Source organism: Lolium rigidum, chromosome 4, assembly GCF_022539505.1.
Source record: "Lolium rigidum isolate FL_2022 chromosome 4, APGP_CSIRO_Lrig_0.1, whole genome shotgun sequence".
Classification (NCBI taxonomy): domain Eukaryota; kingdom Viridiplantae; phylum Streptophyta; class Magnoliopsida; order Poales; family Poaceae; genus Lolium; species Lolium rigidum.
This window is the reverse complement of record NC_061511.1, coordinates 205,437,808-205,459,635: the sequence shown is the minus strand read 5'-3', so window position 1 is coordinate 205,459,635 and position 21,828 is coordinate 205,437,808. Positions and strand designations below refer to the sequence as shown.

The 21,828-nt window shown below is 44.5% G+C and overlaps 1 protein-coding gene across 1 annotated transcript; it reads right to left on the bottom strand.

The window, feature by feature from the left end:
- Positions 1-253: 253 nt before the first annotated feature.
- On the bottom strand, positions 254-10,403 carry LOC124649190 (receptor-like protein EIX2). The gene is given in 3 exon segments (XM_047188851.1): positions 254-878; positions 7,732-8,078; positions 8,080-10,403. Coding segments are annotated over 3 exon segments (3,063 nt in total). The 3' UTR covers positions 254-486.
- Between the last annotated feature and the right edge of the window lie 11,425 nt (positions 10,404-21,828).

Here is a 21,828-nt window from a genome sequence, read left to right as displayed (position 1 = left end):
CAGCTGTTCTGGCACCAACTACAACGACCGATAAGAAAGTAAATGCTACTCTGAGCGGTGAAGCACAACTGTAAATCAAGGTGCACAACAAATGATATTAAGAGCAGTGTAGCATGGATTAACGTTTCTAAATTCAGGTGGTGGAATAGAAATCACACCAGCAACATCAATCGATTTCAGCCAAAAGTAATAAAACCAGACCAGCAAAAATCAACTCATATATCTCATGGTCCAAAACAAACGGCTTTAGAAATACAAATAATTCCAAATATTAGTCCATAATGGGTATATGATAAACAAATACATTTAGTTTATGAGAGAGGAAACTGTAAGGCATACACTGCTACCACAGGTGCTACAAAAATATATTTCTTACAATAATGTGAATGACAAAGTGTTTGACGTTACATATAGCAACAAGTTCTTCATCCGCTTTATTCAAGCATCAGCGTCTTTGTAAGGAACAACCACTCCTGTAGTTCTTGATTAATTGCCGTCCGTGTTCATGAACCATTTCCGCCAAGTAACAACGGAAATGACATACAACCTGTCATATAGCTGGTCGAGTTGCCCGAAATAAGCATACCTCCACCTCTTCATGAAGAGAAGTCCACAAAACACCATCCATGTACCCGCCACAAAACCAACAATTGATCCTAAAAGGAAATCCATTTGAAACAAAACATCTTCAGACCATCTTGCTGAATCTTCACTAGTTGGAGGATCTCTAGGAGAACCAGAACATTTCCTTGGAACCGGATCTCCACAAAGACCAGGATTGCCAATGTACATAGAAGCTGGATCATCTGCCTTCAGGATGTCTAGTTGATGTCCTGAGGGTATTCGTCCCGACAGATTGTTGTATGACAAGTTTAGATTTTTTCGAAAAAGGGCGCTTTATTACTCAGAGGTTTGACGTAATACACCCGGCCTCTGCATAGCTAGGATGCACACAGCCGTACAAACATACAACTCAAGGTCTTATAAGAGTATCAAGAAACAGAGGACTATCATGGTGTAGGAGCCGCAATCCTCAGACTATGCAGCCACCCATGTTGGATAATAAAGTCCTTGGCCGTATTCTCCAATCGTGTAGACACCTCCATAAATAGGTCGCGGTCCTCCACTCGCTGAAGCGACGACCATAAACGGAGCGTAGCCGTAGACCGGTGAATTACCTGCATAAGAGAAGAATTTTTGTCATTAAAAACCTTGTCATTTCTACATAGCCATAGCGACCAAATAATGGCGATCGCTCCCACCCTGATAAGATTTTTAAACCTAACCTCTACCCCATTTAGCCAATTGCCAAAAATATTTGCAATGCTACGAGGTGGATGTAAGCTAGATCCTATCTGAATGATTGACCATATAGCTTTAGCGAATCGGCAATGGAAGAAGAGGTGTTTTATTGTCTCGTCCTCTTGACGAGAAAACACATTTCTTGCATCCATGCCAATTGCGTTTTGCAAGGTTATCTTTGGTGAGAATAACACCACGGCGTAGGTACCAAGAGAATACCTTCGTCTTCAGCGGCATCCTCAACTTCCAAATGTTTTTATTATTATAAACCGGTTGTATGGCTTCTATTAACGCCTCATACATGGATTTTACCGAGAATATACCATTCTTGTTTAGTTCCCAACGAAATATATCTTTCCCTTGAACCAATTGGACAGAAGCTAATTTGTGTAGCAATTCATTCCAAGAGGCTAATCGGGGACCGACTACATCACGTCTGAACGTCATGGATGGTGGGGAAGTTTCCATCACATCCTGAAGGGTAACATCCTTATGGCGAACAATCCTGTACAAGGCTGGATATTTTTCTCGGAGAGTGGTTGTACCTAACCATTTATCCTCCCAGAAACGTATCTCCGACCCATCCATAATGGAAAAGGACCCGTATGGAAAGAAGTGCTTCTTAGTTGCCATGATGCCAGCCCAAAAGTGTGAATCTCCCGGTTTCCAAGAAACCTGCGAAATCGCTTTTGAGCCTACATACTTCCTTCTCAACAAGTTTTGCCACACACCATCCTCAGTTAAGAACCTGGCTAACCATTTACCTAGTAAGGCCTTATTCTTTAACTCTAGATCGTGGATACCAAGTCCACCTTGATCTTTCGGACGGCATACGACATTCCATTTTGTCAACCGATATTTTTTCTTCTCACTATCTCCTTGCCAAAAGAATCTTGATCGGAGATAATCCAATCTATGAAGAATTCCTTTGGGCAACTGGAAGAAAGATATCATGTACAGTACCAAGTTTGTGAGTACTGCATTAATGAGTACTAGTCTTCCACCCAGAGATAGTAAATTTCCTTTCCAACTACTAAGTCTTTTCTGCAATCTTTCCTCGACAATTTTCCATTCAGCTAAAGTTAGTCTCCGATGGTGAATCGGAATACCTAGGTAGCTTATTGGAAATGAGCCTAAACCACATCCGAACAGGTCGGCGTATTGGTTTGCCTCGTCTTGGGCGTCACCAAAACAAAACAATTCACTCTTATGGAAATTAATCTTTAAACCAGACATTAGCTCGAAAGCTGATAAAATTAATTTCAGATTTCTTGCTTTTTGCAGGTCGTGTTCCATAAAAAGAATTGTGTCATCGGCGTACTGCAGAATGGACAGTCCCCCGTCAACTAGATGGGGTACCACTCCTTCTATCTGGCCATCTCTCTTAGCGCGTTCAATTAAAATGGCCAACATATCCGCCACAATGTTAAATAACATTGGAGATAGAGGATCGCCTTGCCTCAACCCTTTCTTCGTTTGAAAGTATTTGCCGATATCATCATTGACTTTGATGGCAACACTTCCTCCAAAGATAAAGTTGTGAATTAAAGAACGCCATTCGTGAGAGAAGCCTTTCATCCGAAGTGTTTGTTGAAGAAAGGACCATTTGACTTTATCATAGGCTTTTTCAAAGTCGATTTTGAGGATAACCCCATTCAACTTCTTGCGATGCATCTCATGTACTTGTCTCATGCAATGTGACAACACCATCAAGGATGTATCGACCTTGCATGAAAGCAGTTTGAGTCGGGCGCACCACATGATCAGCCACCGAATTTAGTCTAATAGTAGCAACTTTTGTAAAGATTTTAAAGCAAACATTAAGAAGGCAGATTGGTCTAAATTGCTGAATACGCTCAGCATCGTTAATCTTTGGTAGTAAAATGATCTCCCCGAAGTTGATACGGAACAAATCTAGTTGTCCGGCGTGAAGCTCTTCAAACAATTCTAGTAGATCCTTTTTAATGGTATCCCAGAATGTTTGAAAGAACTCGGCCGGGAAACCATCCGGTCCCGGTGCTTTGTTAAGTTCCATTTGGAATACTGCTTTCCTTATCTCCTCCTCCGTATATGGGGCGGTAAGGACAGCATTCTCCTGAGGGGACACTTGAGGAATATCATCAATTCTGGATTCGTCCAGTGATATATCTGACTCCTCAGGTTCCCCAAATAAACCTTTATAGTAAGAGGTAATGTAAGACTTTAACTGCTCATGCCCTTCAATCGTAGCATTATCGTGAAGGAGAGAGTGAATACGTTTCTTTCTGTGTCTGCCATTAGCAACACTATGAAAGTATCTCGTATTCGAATCTCCTTCTAACAAGAACTGAGCTTTTGATCGTTGGTACCATTTGAGTTCCTCCTCGCGTAATAAACCAGCTAACTTCGCATTATATTGATTTTTTAAATCAATTTCTAGCGTTGTGAGCTGTCTTATTTCCGCGATTGCCTCTAAATCGTCAATTGACGTTGATAGGCTGAGTTTCTCATGTTTGAGCTGTCCAGTCATATGTCGCGCCCACCCACCCAGGTATCTCCGCACAGCCCGTAGCTTGCGGTTCCACCTTTGGATAGGGGTGCCAGCGACAAACTGCTGATCCCATACATTCTTAACCATATCCGAGAAGCCCTCCCTTTGTAACCATCCAAGTTCAAATTTGAACGGACGCTTACGTGGTGAAGAAGGGATCCCGGTTGTTAAGAGTATGGGTGCATGATCCGACAAAGATTCAATCCGGGGTAGAACCCGTACCGAGACTTGTGGGAATTTTTGTTCCCAATCTGAGTCCATGAGTACTCTATCCAGCTTTTCGTATGTCGGGTCCGGAAGACTATTAGCCCAAGTGAATTGCCTCCCAATCATTGAAATTTCTTTTAGATCCAAACTGTCGATGACAGCATTGAATAAGAAAGACCAATGATTATCAAACCTGCCTTTACTCTTCTCATGTGGGTATCTGAGCATGTTAAAATCCCCTCCTAAAATGATAGGATGTGGATTATCCTTTGCTAGATTAACCATTTCACGAAGGAAGGCAGGTTTGAGGGCATCTTGAGCAGACCCATAAACCGATACTAAACTCCAAATGAAATTATCAGACTTATTCCGAATGTGAAGCTTTATATGAAAGTCACCTCCAGAATTATCTAATATTTCCATAGTCGCAGTTCGAACGCCTACAAGGAGGCCTCCGGATCGACCTCTAGGTGGTCGTGATACCCAAACAAAGTCTTCTCCACCAGAAAGGCGATTTAGAAAACTTGTTGAGTAATGACGCTTACCCGTCTCGGAGATAGCAATAAAGTCTAAAGAATGATCCCGAATGGAGTCTGAAATGTGTAAGTGTTTAGCCAAGTCACTAAGACCTCTGCTATTCTTAAACATACCATTCATTTGGAAACATTATTAGATTTAGAGAGCTTAGCCTTTTTGTTAGGCCAAGCGCTTTTTTTAAAGGACGAGGCTCTAGATTTGCGTTCGGTTGCTTTGAGTTCATAGCATGAACCAAGCATGGCATCATCCAGTCCAACCTCCGATACCTCTCCTACAATATGTGAGAGAAGCTGGCCATCCGAAATGGCGTACGCATCATCATCATCATCACTTGTATGAGAGGTATCCGAATTGCTCTTTGACACAGGAGTGCATTTTATTCTATCGAACTCCATGTGTTTAAGAGCTTTAGCCGAAACAGAAACTAAATCAAAAGTATTACCCAAAGACACTCCAACATTATTCAGCTTAGCCGAAATATGTGGCGTGGAGAAAGCTAAAAATGATTTACCGTTGGAAACCTTATTACCTGAGGTGTCGAGATTAGACGCCGCCTTGCGTCTCATCGCCTTGGCCAGCGAGTCTTCATCCGTAGCCTCGCAGCCGTCCGCCCCCACCCCATGACGCGTGCTCCTACGCGAAGGGGTGGTTGGCATAGCTCGACGCGAAGATGCTGCCTTGGGGGGAGGAGTTGGCGAAGCAGGTCTCCCCTCCGTGGCAGCAGCAGCCGTCCCCGTAGACTCCTCCGTCGATGAAGTTGCCGCGCCCGGGGACCTCAAGTCACGCCCAAGAGCAGCAGAAGCCCGAGGCTGCACCGCCGATGCGGACGCAGCAGTGCCCTTAGGCACCAGGCCGTGTCCATCGGCAGCAACATGGGGGCTGCCGTTCGTCGTCGTCGCAGCGTCGTTGTCCGTCTGCAGAAGAAGCCCCTGCAGCAGCTCCGCTGGCTGCAAGCTGGCCGGCTGCATGGGCTGCTCCAGCAGCAGCACCTCACGCTGCATGGCAAGCGTGCCATTGTGTAGCTTGTCCTTGAGCAGCAACGTGCCAAGTTGCCCCTGTGTAGCGTCTGCAGCCGGTAGAACAGCGTCCTCGCGCGTGTGGCCAGCTCTGAAATCTTGCCCCGGTACTGCAGACCGCGTCGGCCCAGCCTCGAAGCAGACGCCCGCCCGAGAGGAACTGCAAGACGCCACGTGAAAGCTCCCATCTGTATGGACTCCCTTGGTCGTCTTTCCAGCGGACGTCCCGCCGAGCACAGTTTGCCCACCGGCCACCGCATGCTCCTGTGATGCGGCCGGATGAGCAGGCGTCGCCGAGTCCATGGAAGAGCGACGAGGTGAGGTTCTTGCGAGCGTGTGAACCCTCCCCCTCGCCGGTAAGACGATCCTCTCCAACCCTTGCGCGGAAGGTGGTGAACGCGTAGCCTCCAAAGCCGTCGATAATTCCTCGGACGTGACTTTCGGACTCAACGGTGGACGCCGCTCTAGAGAGGGACTCACAGACCGAAGCTTCTCAACAACTTGCACGGCTGCGGGAGTCTGCGGATTATTATTGAATGGAGTTACCGCAAAGACAATAGAAGCCACCTGCGCTCCACTGGATGACACTCCACCAGAACCACTAGGCTGTGTCGGCGGTGCGGGTGAGACTATGGCACCAATCCTCCCGTCCGAAGTGTCCATAGCATCGTCATCGTCGGGACCTGCTGCACCCCCCTCATCATTTCCATCATTCTTCTTTTCCCAAAGAAAGGGGACAAAGTCAGGCTCAGGGACAAAATCCGCAGGCTCTCTCCGGAAGCTAAACTCAAAGGATTTCAACTTCACCACAGCATCCGAAATGGCGTATGACCCAGGCTCCGAAACCGTCTTGTCCAACACCGAGGAGTTAAGCATCGCCACAAGGACACGGACGACTCCTCGACGACGAAGGCTAAGGAGGTCGACGTCCAAAGTTTTGCCCAAAAGAGACCCGACAGCCCATAACCCCAAGAAGTGTCTGAGAGTGTGAGGTACCCCTTCCACATGGAGCCAAACTTGTTCCAATTCCACCTTATGTTGAACTTCTGCCGACTGCCATGCGGTGATACCAATAGACGAGTTAGAGTCCGGCACTCCCACCTGAATACCGTCCATACGGTTGAGATCATCGAAAGAGGGAACGCTGATAAGGAATTCCTTCTCCCCATAGGGAACAGCCTCCCACTTCCAACCTGGAGACTCTGAGCATCTCCTGGCAACCTGTCTGGCTATAACATCTGCCGGTACCACATCCCCAGTCACAATAATACGCGCAACAGGAGAGTTCGTTGGTGTAAGATCTTCTCGAACCACTGAATCAGGCAAAGCAGTAAAGAAAGTTTCTAACAACCCCGAACCCGTGACATACGCTGTGGGTCTTGGCGCCTTGAGAACCGGGCATCTCACAGTAGGGTGAGCAATCTTATCACATATGTAACAATAATGTTTAAATTTGCAGTCCTTCGAAGCGTGGGTGTTATCCGCACACTTCCAACACCACACCTTCTTAGCCTTGGCCACCGGTGCCTGCTGAGCACCCACCGTAACCACAGAAGTCCCCTGGTCCAGCGTCCCGCTCAGAACCGTATCCTGAGCATGTGCCTGTACAACGGGAGCGGTGGGCTGCGGTGGAATAAACTGTGGTTGCTGCTGTTGCTGATGAATAGAAGCGACCGCCAACTGTGGCTGTGGTGGAACAAACTGTGGCTGCTGTTGATGCTGCGGATGGAACTGAGCTTGAGGAGCGTATCCATATTGGGCACTAGCGAACTGAAAGGACTGCGGCTGACCCTGAACAAGCGTGGACTGTCCCTGCACAACCGAAGGCCCTGTACCATAAAAAGGAAGCTGATGCTGAGATCCCCCTTGAGGCAAACCAGATCCCTGCGTCTCCGGCGGAACAACGGCCTTCTTCTTCTTTCTTTTCTGCTTAGGAGCGGTGCCCGGAGCAAAAACTCCATGCTGCTGTTGGACATTGATCATCGAAGCCTGCGGATGCACCGGCTGCTGCTGCGGCATCCCCGCACCCGTCATCTGAGGCGCCCGTGCACCACCATACGGCATGGGGGCCGGGGGTGGACGAGGTATGGTGGACGAGGCGCCCGTGCACCACCACAACGAGGTATGACAAGTTTAGATAGCTCAGGTATGTCAAATTTGTTAAGCTCTGAGGAATTCCACCACCAAGTGTATTCTTTGAGAGGTCAAGAGACTCCACTGATCGAAGGTTGCCAATCTTATCTGGTATATTTCCACTCAACAAGTTTGATGATAAATTCAAATTTATGAGACCGGCAAGGGAGCTTATTTCATTTGGGATTTTTCCGGTTAATCTGTTGCAAGATAAATCAAGGGTCGTCAAATATAGAGTATTCTCCCTGTACTCAAGGACTTGTCCCTTTATCACCTCCGAGAAGCTATCACTATAAAGTCCTATAAAAGATGTATCCCCATCATCGTATGCTTCAATAAAAGGATTATTTAAAAAAAAAATCATCACTATCTGTAGCATTGCCGGCCAAACCTTTCAGTTGTTTCAGATATTGCGGTATGGCCCCAGAAAATTTATTATTGGATAGATCTAGAATACGAACAACTTGAAGTGCCGTTAATTCATTTGGAATATGACCAGAAAAGTTGTTCGATCTTAACCGTAGCATAACCAATCTAGGCATGGCTTCGCTAATCCATCTAGGTAACTCCCCGGTGAATTTGTTTTGAGCCAGGTCAAGGAACCTAAGACTTGCACAATGACGTAGAAACAAAGGAAATCCACTTGAAAGACTGTTGTTGCTTAGAAGGAGTGTAGTGATTTTCAAACTGAAAGAAGTCGTGGAATTGACCCTTGGAGAGTTGTTGTTAGATGGAATCCATTGTTCTAGCTCTCTTCTACCACAATCAGGAAGTTCCTTTGAAAGCAGATTGTTTGAAAGATCCAAGACCAGCAGTTTTTGCAATCGGCAAATTGACATTGGAATAGTACCGGTTATAGAATTGGAAAACAAAACTGCAACCTGCAATTGTGGAGCTCGGAAATTTTGCACAAATCCACTTAAAGAATTTCTGGATATGTCCAATACCTCAATTGTTCTTGATAACTTGGGTATCAAACCGGTCAATAGATTTGACTGCATTGAAAGCATAAACACTGACATGAACTCAAGACTGGGCGGTAACTCGCCGGTAAGTTGGTTCAAGGATATGTCCAAAGAAGAAGCCTCAGAAAAGGTTGTCCAAAACCAATTGGGGATCCTACCAACTAGGTATGTGTCCGAAATGTCAAGTTCGTTAATTCCCTTCTGCCATCTAAGCCATTTAGGAAACTTGGGACCCAAATAACAAGATGAAAACCGTGCAATTTCCAAGTTGAATGGAGGTACCCAATGGGAGTCAATAACAAATTTCAAATTATTAGAAGACATGTCAATGCCTTTTAAATTCACTAAACCAGCAAAATGATCTTCTGATATCACACCACTCAAGTTGTTGTTTGAAAGGAATAAGTCAGTTAACTTTGTAAGCACGCCAATCTCCACGGGCAATGAACCACTCAAGTTGTTGCTTGAAAGGTCTAAGTAAGTCAACTTTGTAAGCATGCCAATCTCCGTAGGCAATGAACCACTCAAGTTGTTGTTTGAAAGGTCGATGTAACTCAAATTTGTTAGCATACCAATCTCCATGGGCACTGAACCGCTCAACTGGTTGTCACTAACCACAAGCATGCTTAAGCTACTTAGATTTGACACAAACTGTAATGTCATGCCAGAGATGTTGGCATATGCCAGAATCAGCACTTGCAAATTCTTCCATGAACAGCTGGGTATACTGTCTATCACCTCTCTTATGTCCCCGCTGATGTTGTTGCCGCTGAGATCTAGAGAGATTAGATTGCACATATTTTGCAGTGTTCCTGGCATCATCCCGTTGATATAGTTATCTGATATATCAAAGTTCTCTAACAAGGTCAAGTTTCCCAACTCGTCAGGAAACGTTCCTGATAAATCACATCCCTCTAAGTTTAGACTCTTGAGGCTAATTAAATCCCAGAACCAATTGGGTGCAGCCAGACTGTTTAAAGGGTTACCAGATAAGTCAAGCTTCTCAAGAACTGTAAGGTTGTGGTGTAGAAGTGATGACGGTGCATTAGTCATATTAAGGCTGCAATAATTGAGAACCAGTACACCCAAATTGGGAAGGGCGTTGACCGCATGGAACCAGTCATCGACTCTGCTGAGGTTGACAGAGGCCATATTAAGATGCTCTAGCGACTGGAGACGTGCTAACCACGATATGTCCTTTGAGTATAGATGATTGGGGCTGTACCCATTTCCTATGTCAAGTTGTACCAGTTTGGAGAGGTTGCCTAGCTGAGGAGGTATTATACCATTGAAACCCATGTTGGAGAGGTTGAGATACGTCAAACTCTGGAGAGAGCCCAGAAATCCCGGCATAGCCATTGCACCTCCGAGAGCAGTATTCATGCTGAGATCTAGATACCTGAGACGTCTCAGAGCAAGCAACGACAGAGATACCTTTCCGCGCAGCGAGACGATCTCAGGGTTGCGGAGGTCGAGCATGACGACGTGGCCTGTCCTGCCGCTGCAAGTGACGCCGCTCCAGAGGCAGCAGTCATGATGTCCTTGCCGCCACGAGACAAGGCGATTCGCCGGGTCCCTCGTGATGCCAGCCTTGAAGGAGAGCAGCGCGGCCCTCTCGGCCGGGATGCAGCTTCCGTTGGATGTTTCTCTCGCGCTGCCGACGGAGGAGGCTGTAGCTAGGATGAGTAGGAAGAGGAAGCTCACCGCAGCCATGGCGTTGTGCTGGGATAGTAGGCTTGTGCGCGCAGGGTATGGAGGGGATGCCCAACGAGCACATGATGGACTGTGAGTTTGTACCGAGTGATGAACTGTCAAAAGGAGAAATTATGGATGCCGTGTCGTGTGGGTGGGGGGCTATTGGCTAACACATATTTGGATGGGTCACGCTCGTATTTTTGGGCCAATCGTGCCTTTCACTGTCTCTTGTTGACTGAGAAGACGTTGATCAACGTGATGTCCTGATCGCCGAGGGCCTCTGACTCGCACAAACGCATAAGAAAACCTTGGAATAGGAAAGAACTCGGAAATATGCTAGAGTCTGCGCCGTATATTGTCGTCACGCACAAACGCATAAGAAAGCTTGAGGTGGGTCACGCACTAGCTGAGATGGGCATGTGTGACTGGCTGCCAATCGCGCTCTTGTTGACTGGCCTGGAACTGGAAGACGCCAGTATATCACTCGCACCTTTTTCCACCAGTACGTCAGTTAGAAATAATTCACAGGAGATGGTGCAATTGTACAACATAACATAAATCAACAGACAGTGGAAAACTTGCCCGGCCGGAGATGGTGTGCAGCACCACACGGCCAAGTCCTGGAGCTTCACCCACCTGCGCGGGAGCTCGGTGAGGTTCTGAACCTGCCATCATACCCGCCGCGGAGGGCCAACTTACCGAGCACCTCGTCCTACCACATGGAACCCGGCCGGTGGATGCATACGTCGGTCAAACGAGCGCACGAGATCGGCAAGGAGATTGCCGCACGTTCGTTAATTTCGTAGCGCGCATGGCCTCGGCTTCTTTTTCCGTTTGCAATGAATTATGTCGAGATGGGGTTTGGATGCTCCAGTTTGTCACCTAGGACGCGTTTGGTAGTCTGCATCAATTTATTGCACCACTAGCATAGTAGGAAGAAAGTTTCTACGAGTCGCAGACGAGCCACGGGCCATAAAAATCACGTTATTTGGTGGTCTGCACAGAGTTTTTTTTTTTTTTGGCTCCGTGGAGATTTGGCTCAGAACGACGCCCTCTGTTGTTTAGTTCCAACCAAAAAACCGTTTCTGCTTACCTCTTCCCTTCAGTGGTGAGGTTACCAGCGATCAACAGCACAAGCAAGAACACAGTCGCAGTTCAAGCATACTTATCACTGATCCTAGACGACACAAGTTGACGACACACCATTGTTCAGACACGGTCATAGTTCAGGACACAACGAGAGACGATCATAGTTCAGCACACGACACAAACATCAACTAGACACGACATGGTAGCAGCTACACAACCTGGTAAGCTTCGGACATGATTTTCGAAGACGACACACTTGGTGGCATCGCCATCACCTCGGTGCGGGTGTGGTCGAAGATGACCACACTGTACTCGAAGGAGGACACCTTCTTGAAGATGAGGAACTGACCTACCTTCAGCTGATGGGCGATGGCGAAGCCCGCCCACCCCTGGTCGATGTATGCGTCATCGCCTTCTCTCATCATAGTCCTGGAGCTTCACCCACCTGCGGGAGCTCGGTGAGGTTCTGAACCTGCCATCATACCCGCCGCGGCGGGCCAACTTATCGAGCACCTCGTCCTACCACATGGAACCCGGCCGGTGGATGCATACGTCGGTCAAACGAGCGCACGAGAGCAGGAGATTGCCGCACGTTCGTTCATTTCGTAGCGCGCATGGCCTGGGCTTCTTTTTCCGTTTGCAATGAATTATGTCGAGATGGGGTTTGGATGCTCCAGTTTGTGACCTAGGACGTGTTTGGTAGTCGGGGACTGCTTTATACCGACTCGGTCAGCTGGAAGGCGAGGTGCCGCACACCCCTTGCGTTTTGGGCCTGGCCCATAATCTTGGTTCCACCTCGTTTCCGCTCCCTCCCGAACGATTCATTGTTTCTGAAAATTTTGTTTAAAATTTTCTGTCTACAGATTTTAAAAATCGTTCAAAATTTATTTGTTCAAAATTCAAAATTATTACAAAATTTGGAAATTCGTGCAAGATTAAAATTTGTTCAAATTTCAAAAATCGTTCGAAATTTATTTGTTCAAAATTCAAAATTCTTCCAAAATTTGGAAATTCGTGCAAGATTAAAATTTTGTTCAAATTTAGAAATTCATTCAAATTTTTAAAAAGTTCAAAACTTAAAATTTGTTCAAATTTCAAAATTCATTCAAGATTAAAAATTTGTTCAAATTTATCAAAACATGAAATTTGAAAACCGTTCAAATTCGAAATCTGTTCAAAATATAAACAAAACCGAAAACAGAAAACAGAAAAGAAAAACAGAAAAAAGAACCAGAAAAAAGAAAAGAAAAAAACCAAACTACTACAGGCTAAACAGAAGCAAATGGGCCTGGCCCAAACCCGACCAGGGGGTGTGCGGTGGCTGGTAGCCACCGACCTGGTCGGTGTATAAGTTTTGCCTTGGTAGTCTTGATGATCCAGAAGTATAGGGGGTGTATCGTAGTATCTTCGATAAGTAAGAATGTCGATCCCAACGAGGAGCAGAAGGTGTTGACAAGCAGTTTCGATGAAGGATTCACTGTAAATGCTCACAGACAAATATTCAGGGGGTTTTAGTGTAACAGATGAATAAAGTACGAGTAAGTAAAGTGCGAGAGTAATAATTGCAGCGAGTGGTCCAATCCTTTTTAGCACAAAGGACAAGCCGGTTTGTTTACTTATAATAACCAAACGTTCTCGAGGACACACGGGATTTTAGTCTAGTGCTTTCGCTACATACGGCTAATTAATCTTCATTGTTTTGATAAGTGTTGTGTGGGTGAACCTATGCTAATGTACCGCCCTTCCTAGGACTAATACATACTTGTGATTATACCCCTTGCAAGCATCCGCAACTACAAGAAAGTAATTAAGATAAATCTAATCACAGACCTTAAACTGCGAGATCCTGCTATCCCTCCTGCATCGATATACCAACGGGGGCTCAGGTTTCTGTCACTCCGGCAACCCCGCAATTGGCAAACGAGTACAAGATGCATTCCCCTAGGTCCATAAAGGTGAAGTGTCGTGTAGTCGATGTTCACACGAAACCACTAGAAGAATAACACCGCAACTTAAATATCATAACATTAAATATTACTCAACCATACTTCACTACTAACATTTAGACTTCACCCATGTCCTCAAGAACTAAACGAACTACTCACGAGACATCATATGGAACATGATCAGAGGTGACATGATGATGAATAACAATCTGAACATAAACCTTGGTTCAATAGTTCCACTCAATAGCATCAATAATAAGTAGAAATCAACACCGGGAGAGTTTCCCCTATCAAACAATCAAGATCAAACCCAAATTGTTACAGCGGTGACGGCGTGCAGCGGTGGAGACGGCGGTGATGATGATGAAGATGATGATGATGGTGATGGAGATGATGTCCAGCTCGATGACGGTGACGATGGCGTCGATTTCCCCCTCCGGGAGGGAATTTCCCGGCGGATTTCAGCTCGCCGGAGATCTCTTTTCTCTCTGGTGTTCTCCGCCCCGCGAGGCGGCTGTGGCTCTTCGCGATGTACCCCTGGAGCTTAGGTTTTCGGGACGAAGGCGTACGCGAAGAAAAGGAGGCGAGAGGGGGCTGTGGGCCCCCTCCTCACAGGCGGCGCGACCGGGCCTTGGGCCGCGCCGGCCTATGGGGTGGGCCCACCTCGGGTCCCCTCGGCTCCCCTTACGGCTCCCTTCGTCTTCTGGAAAAATAGGATTTTTCATATAATTTCCGTCAAGCTGTTGATCTTCCGAAATATTGCATTCCGACGGCGCTTTTTCCAGCGAGAATCCCGACTCCGGTGCGCGATCCTCCAATAATCATGAAACATGCAAAATAGATGAAATAACATAAGTATTATGTCCAAATATGAAATATATCAATGAATAACAACAAATTATGATATAAAATAGTGATGCAAATTGGACATATCAACTCCCCCAAGCTTAGACTTCGCTTGTCCCCAAGCGAAACCGAACTCAGTAAACGGGACCACATGTTTATGGAGTGAAGAGTCGATAAATCAAATACGGACAAGAAGCATCATATTCATTCACACAAGACATTCTAGTAAACAACTTCCTCATATAACTCAACTTGAAACAAGTATAAGGTAATCACAAATAAAGGTGCATAAGAAATCATAGTTGGTGATGGCAAACTTCGTTCTTGGTCAGAGAACAATTAATAGGTTATTCTTATCTATCGAGCATCGCTCTCATGTTAAAGTTTATATGGCTCATCTTGCATACTCAGTCATAATGATCATTGATAACTTTCAAAGCTATATTCATTCAGATAAAACTTGTACTAAACAAGGAAGAGTAAAAGACATGATGAAGCAAATCACAATACAATGGTTTGATCACAACAACTCAAATGCTTGCTTGAGATGGAGGGAAATAGGTTTACTGACTCAACATAAAGTAAAAGACAGGCCCTTCGCAGAGGGAAGCAGGGATTAAATCATGTGCTAGATCTTTTTCAGTTTTGAAATCATATAAAGAGAATAAAAGTAATACTTTGAGACGTGTTTGTTGTTGTCAACGACTGGTAGCGGGTACTCTAACCCCCTTGCCAGACAAACTCTCAAAGAGCGGCTCCCATTAAGGCATTTTCATTTTGGGTGGAACCCCTTCCAACCTTACTTTCACAAACCTTGGCTAACCGAATCCTCGGGTGCCTGCCAACAATCTCATACCATGAAGGAGTGCCTTTTTATTTTAGTTTTATTTAGATAACACTCCTCCCAACCTTTGCTTTCTCAAGCCATGGCTAACCGAATCCTCGGGTGCCGTCCAACAATCACATACCATGGAGGAGTGTCTATTTGTAGTATCATGGAAGTTAATTAATCGAGGCTGGGAACCCCATTGCCAGCTCTTTTTGCAAAATTATTGGATAAGTGGATGAAGCCACTAGTCCATTGGTGAAAGTTGCCCAACAAGATTGAAAGATAAAACACCACATACTTCCTCATGAGCCATAAAACATTGACACAAATAAGAGATGATAAATTTTGAATTGTTTAAAGGTAGCACACGAAGTATTTACTTGGAATGGCAGGGAAATACCATGTAGTAGGTAGATATGGTGGACACAAATGGCATAGGTTTGGGTTGAGGTTTGGATGCACGAGAAGCATTCCCTCTCAGTACAGGTCTTTGGCTAGCAAGGTTAATTAGCAAGCACAAAAGTTGAGGGAAACAAACGAATATACATGTGATAGAAACAATCATGCATCTTTCTTGTAAGCACAAACAATTTTAACTTCGGAATAATAAGCTATGAGCTAACAAGAAAGGAAGACAATGAAACAACTATATATATTTCTCTTTTCTACTTAAACCTCAAGGTGTTGTTGCTATTGACCAATGCTAAGTTTGCCAAAACCAAATAGATTTACTCAATGCTCCCAAAGTGGTACCAATACTAAAATCAAGATCAATCATATAATAGAAATTGCAAGCTAAAATAAGGTGTGCAATATGTAAATGATAAGACTTCTCATTAATATTTCATAACGATAACTCACACCAAGGGATACATAGACAACCAACTAAAGGAGAGATACTTCCACACTACAACCCATCTTATATGATAACTTCCCTACTCATGATATGGCACTACTTGATAGTAAAAAGTAAAAGGTAGTGATGATGTGATACCGCGGCACTCCCCCAAGCTTGGAACAAACCAAGGGGATGCCAATACCGATGATGAATTACTCCTTTGGCGATGATGGTGATGAATTCCCGACAAGCTTCTCCACAAGCTCCTGAAGCTCATCAATCTTGTACTGATGGGGTTCGTAGCATAGAAAACAAAAAATTTTCTACCGCAAGACGAATAAATTCAAGATCTAATCTATGGAACACCCAAGATCTAATCTACCAAGATCGAAGCAACGAGAAGATCATGTGAGACTAACCCTCGAAGATTTCCAAAGCCTACGAGATTAGATCTCGTTGTTGATGTAGTCGATCATCCTGTGCCGCAATCCGGCGGCACTTCCGTACTTCGGTCGTGCATACGGTGTCGATGAAGCCCGTCCTCTCCCGTTCCGGCGGGCAGCGGAGGTGTGGTAGATCCCCTCGGAATCCCGGCAGCACAACGGCGTGGTGGTGGAGGTGGAGGAGAAATTCTGCGGGGCTTCGCCAAGCCTGTGCAGGAAGAAGGAGGAGGGAGAGAGGGGCGGCTAGGGCTTGGGGGGATGATGTGCTGCGCCCCAGCCCTCCCCTCCCTCTTATATAGGCGTGGGGGGGGGGCTGCCTTGGCCCCTTCTCCAAGCCTTTGGGTCGGCCAAAACAAGGGGGGGAACTTCCCCCCAAGTTAAGTCCCTATTTTCAAGGGATTTGATCTTATCCACTTGGTACAGCCACATGGGCCTTGGGGGGCTGGTGTGCATGGCCCATGTGGGCCTATGCGACCCCTCCGATCCATGTTGGTCGTCCGGGATAGGTGGGCCCCACTGATGGCGTGTATTTCACACGTTCGTTGGGCAACCCCAAGAGGAAGGTATGATGAGCACAGCAGCAAGTTTTCCCTCAGAAAGAAACCAAGGTTTATCGAACCAGGAGGAGCCAAGAAGCACGTTGAAGGTTGATGGCGGCGGGATGTAGTGCGGCGCAACACCGGAGATTCCGGCGCCAACGTGGAACCTGCACAACACAACCAAAGTACTTTGCCCCAACGAAACGGTGAGGTTGTCAATCTCACCGGCTTGCTGTAACAAAGGATTAACCGTATTGTGTGGAAGATGATTGTTTGCGAGAGAAAACGGTAAAAACAAGTATTGCGGTAGATTGTATTTCGGTAAAGAGAATTGGACCGGGGTCCACGGTTCACTAGAGGTGTCTCTCCCATAAGACGAACAACATGTTGGGTGAACAAATTACGGTTGGGCAATTGACAAATAAAGAGAGCATGACAATGCACATACATATCATGATGAGTATAGTGAGATTTAATTGGGCATTACGACAAAGTACATAGACCGCCATCCAAGCGCATCTATGCCTAAAAAGTCCACCTTCGAGGTTATCATCCGAACCCCCTCCGGTATTAAGTTGCAAAGCAACAGACAATTGCATTAAGTATGGTGCGTAATGTAACTAGTGACTACATCCTTGAACATAGCACTAATGTTTTATCCCTAGTGGCAACAGCACAACACAACCTTAGAACTTTCTTTCACTTTCCCAGGTGTCAATGCAGGCATGAACCCACTATCGAGCATAAGTACTCCCTCTTGGAGTTAAAAGCATCTACTTGGCCAGAGCATCTACTAGTAACGGAGAGCATGCAAGATCATAAACAACACATAAGCATAACTTTGATAATCAACATAACAAGTATTCTCTATTCATCGGATCCCAACAAACGCAACATATAGAATTACATATAGATGATCTTGATCATGATAGGCAGCTCACAAGATCCGACAATGATAGCACAATGGGGAGAAGACAACCATCTAGCTACTGCTATGGACCCATAGTCCAGGGGTAGACTACTCACTCATCACTCCGGAGGCGACCATGGCGGTGTAGAGTCCTCCGGGAGATGATTCCCCTCTCCGGCGGGGTGCCGGAGAGCGATCTCCGGGATCCCCGAGATAGGATCGGCGGCGACGGCGTCTCGGTAAGGTTTTCCGTATCGTGGCTCTCGGTACTGGAAGTTTCGTCACGGAGGCTTTAAGTAGGCGGAAGGGCAAGTCGAGAGGGGGCACGGGGGCCCCGGATGACAGGGCGGCGCGGCCAAGGGGGCCGCGCCGCCCTAGGGTTTGGCTCCCCGTGGCCCCACTTCGTTTCGTCTTCGGACTTCGGAAGCTTCGTGAGAAAATAGGCCTCCGGGCTTTTATTTCGTCCAATTCCGAGAATATTTCTTTACTAGGATTTCTGAAACCAAAAACAGCGAGAAAACAACAAGCGGCACTTCGGCATCTTGTTAATAGGTTAGTTCCGAGAAAATGCACGAATATGACATAAAGTGTGCATAAAACATGTAGATAACATCAATAATGTGGCATGGAACACAAGAAATTATCGATACGTTGGAGACGTATCAGCATCCCCAAGCTTAGTTACTGCTCGTCCCGAGCGAGGTAAAACGATAACAAAGATAATTTACGGAGTGACATGCCATCATAAACTTGATCATACTATTTGTAAAGCATATGTAGTGAATGCAGCGATCAAAACAATGTGTATGACATGAGTAAACAAGTGAATCATAAAGCAAAGACTTTTCATGAATAGCACTTCAAGACAAGCATCAATAAGTCTTGCATAAGAGTTAACTCATAAAGCAATAATTCAAAGTAAAGGTATTGAAGCAACACAAAAGAAGATTAAGTTTCAGCGGTTGCTTTCAACTTGTAACATGTATATCTCATGGATATTGTCAACATAGAGTAACATAATAAGTTCAATAAGCAAGTATGTAGGAATCAATGCACAGTTCACACAAGTGTTTGCTTCTTGAGGTGGAGAGAAATAGGTGAACTGACTCAACATTGAAAGTAAAAGAATGGTCCTCATAGAGGAAAAGCATCGATTGCTATATTTGTGCTAGAGCTTTGATTTTGAAAACATGAAACAATTTTGTCAACGGTAGTAATAAAGAATATGCATCATGTAAATTATATCTTATAAGTTGCAAGCCTCATGCATAGTGTACTAATAGTGCCCGCACCTTGTCCTAATTAGCTTGGACTACCTGGATTATCACCGCAATACATATGCTTTAACCAAGTTTCACAAAGGGGTACCTCTATGCCGCTCTGTACAAAGGTCTAAGGAGAAAGCTCGCATTTGGATTTCTCGCTTTTGATTATTCTCAACTTAGACATCCATACCGGGACAACATAGACAACAGATAATGGACTCCTCTTTTAATGCTTTAAACATTTGACAACAATTAATTCCTTTCTCATTAGAGATTTGAGGATATTTGTCCAAAACTGAAACTTCCACCATGAATCATGGCTTTAGTTAGCGGCCCAATGTTCTTCTCTCACAATATGCATGCTCAAACCATTCAACTCAGTGTAGATCGCCCTTACTTCAGACAAGACGAACATGCATAGCAACTCACATGAAATTCAACAATGAGTTGATGGCGTTCCCCAGTAAACATGGTTATCGCACAACAAGCAACTTAATAAGAGATAAAGTGCATAATTACATATTCAATACCACAATAGTTTTTAAGCTATTTGTCCCATGAGCTATATATTGCAAAGGTAAATGATGGAATTTTAAAGGTAGCACTCAAGCAATTTACTTTGGAATGGCGGGAAAATACCATGTAGTATAGGTAGGTATGGTGGACACAAATGGCATAGTGGTTGGCTCAAGTATTTTGGATGCATGAGAAGTATTCCCTCTCGATACAAGGTTTAGGCTAGCAAGGCTTATTTGAAACAAACACAAGGATGAACGGTACAGCAAAACTCACATAAAAGACATATTGTAAACATTATAAGACTCTACACCGTCTTCCTTGTTGTTCAAACTCAAAACTAGAAATTATCTAGACTTTAGAGAAACCAAATATGCAAACCAAATTTTAGCATGCTCTATGTATTTCTTCATTAATGGGTGCAAAGCATATGATGCAAGAGCTTAAACATGAGCACAACAATTGCCAAGTATCACATTACCCAAGACATTTATAGCAATTACTACATGTATCATTTTCCAATTCCAACCATATAACAATTTAACGAAGGAGAAACTTCGCCATGAATACTATGAGTAGAAACCAAGGACATATTTGTCCATATGCTACAGCGGAGCGTGTATCTCTCCCATAAAGTGAATGCTAGGATCCATTTTATTCAAACAAAACAAAAACAAAAACAAACCGACGCTCCAAGAAAAAGCACATAAGATGTGGCCGAATAAAAATATAGTTTCAGGGGAGGAACCTGATAATTTGTCGATGAAGAAGGGGATGCCTTGGGCATCCCCAAGCTTAGACGCTTGAGTCTTCTTGATATATGCAGGGGTGAACCACCGGGTGCATCCCCAAGCTTAGAGCTTTCACTCTCCTTGATCATGTTGCATCATACTCCTCTCTTGATCCTTGAAAACTTCCTCCACACCAAACTCGAAACAACTCATTAGAGGGTTAGTGCACAATATAAATTGACATATTCAGAGGTGACACAATCATTCTTAACACTTCTGGACATTGCATAATGCTACTGGACATTAGTGGATCAAAGAAATTCATCCAACATAGCGAAAGAGGCAATGCGAAATAAAAGGCAGAATCTGTCAAAACAGAACAGTTCGTATTGACGAATTTTAAAATGGCACCTGCCTTGCTCAAATGAAAATGCTCAAATTGAATGAAAGTTGCGTACATATCTTAGGATCATGCACGTAAATTGGCATAATTTTCTGAGCTTCCTGCAGGGCAGTGGGCTCAGATTCGTGACAGCAAAGAAATCTGGAACTGCGCAGTAATCCAAATCTAGTACTTACTTTTCTATCAACGGCTTAACTTGGCACAACAAAACTCAAAACTAAGATAAGGAGAGGTTGCTACAGTAGTAAACAACTTCCAAGACACAAATATAAAACAAAGTACTGTAGGTAAAATAAACGCATGGGTTATCTCCCAAGAAGTTATTTCTTTATAGCCGTTAAGATGGGCTCAGCAGTTTTAATGATGCACTCGCAAGAAATAGTATTTGAAGCAAAAGAGAGCATCAAGAGGCAAATTAAAAACACATTTAAGTCTAACATGCTTCCTATGCATACGAATCTTGTAAATAAACAAGTTCATGAAGAGCAAAGTGACAAGCATAGGAAGATAAAACAAGTGTAGCTTCAAAAATTTCAGCACATAGAGAGGTGTTTTAGTAACATGAAAATTTCTACAACCATATTTTCCTCTCTCATAATAACTTTCAGTAGCATCATCAGCAAACTCAACAATATAACTATCACATAATGCATTCTTATCATGAGTCTCATGCATAAAATAATTACTACTCCCAACATAAGCATAGTCATTCTTATTAATTGTAGTGGGAGCAAATTCAACAAAGTAGCTATTATTATTATTCTCATCATCAAATATAGGAGGCATAGTATCATCAAAGAAAATTTTCTCCTCAATGCTTGGGAGACTAAAAATATCATGCTCATCAAAGCCAGCTTCCCCAAGCTTAGAACTTTCTAGATCATTAGCAACAATGGTATTCAAAGTGTTCATGCTAATATGTTCCATGGGTTTTTTAATTTTCGCATCAAACCATCCATGTCTTAAATCAGGAAATAGAATAAGAAGCTCATTGTTGTCCATTATGCCAAACTAGTGTAATCACACAACTTAGTATTTTCAGGGGTGGCCATTTTAGCAGTAGTAAATAAAGCAAACTAGATAAGTAA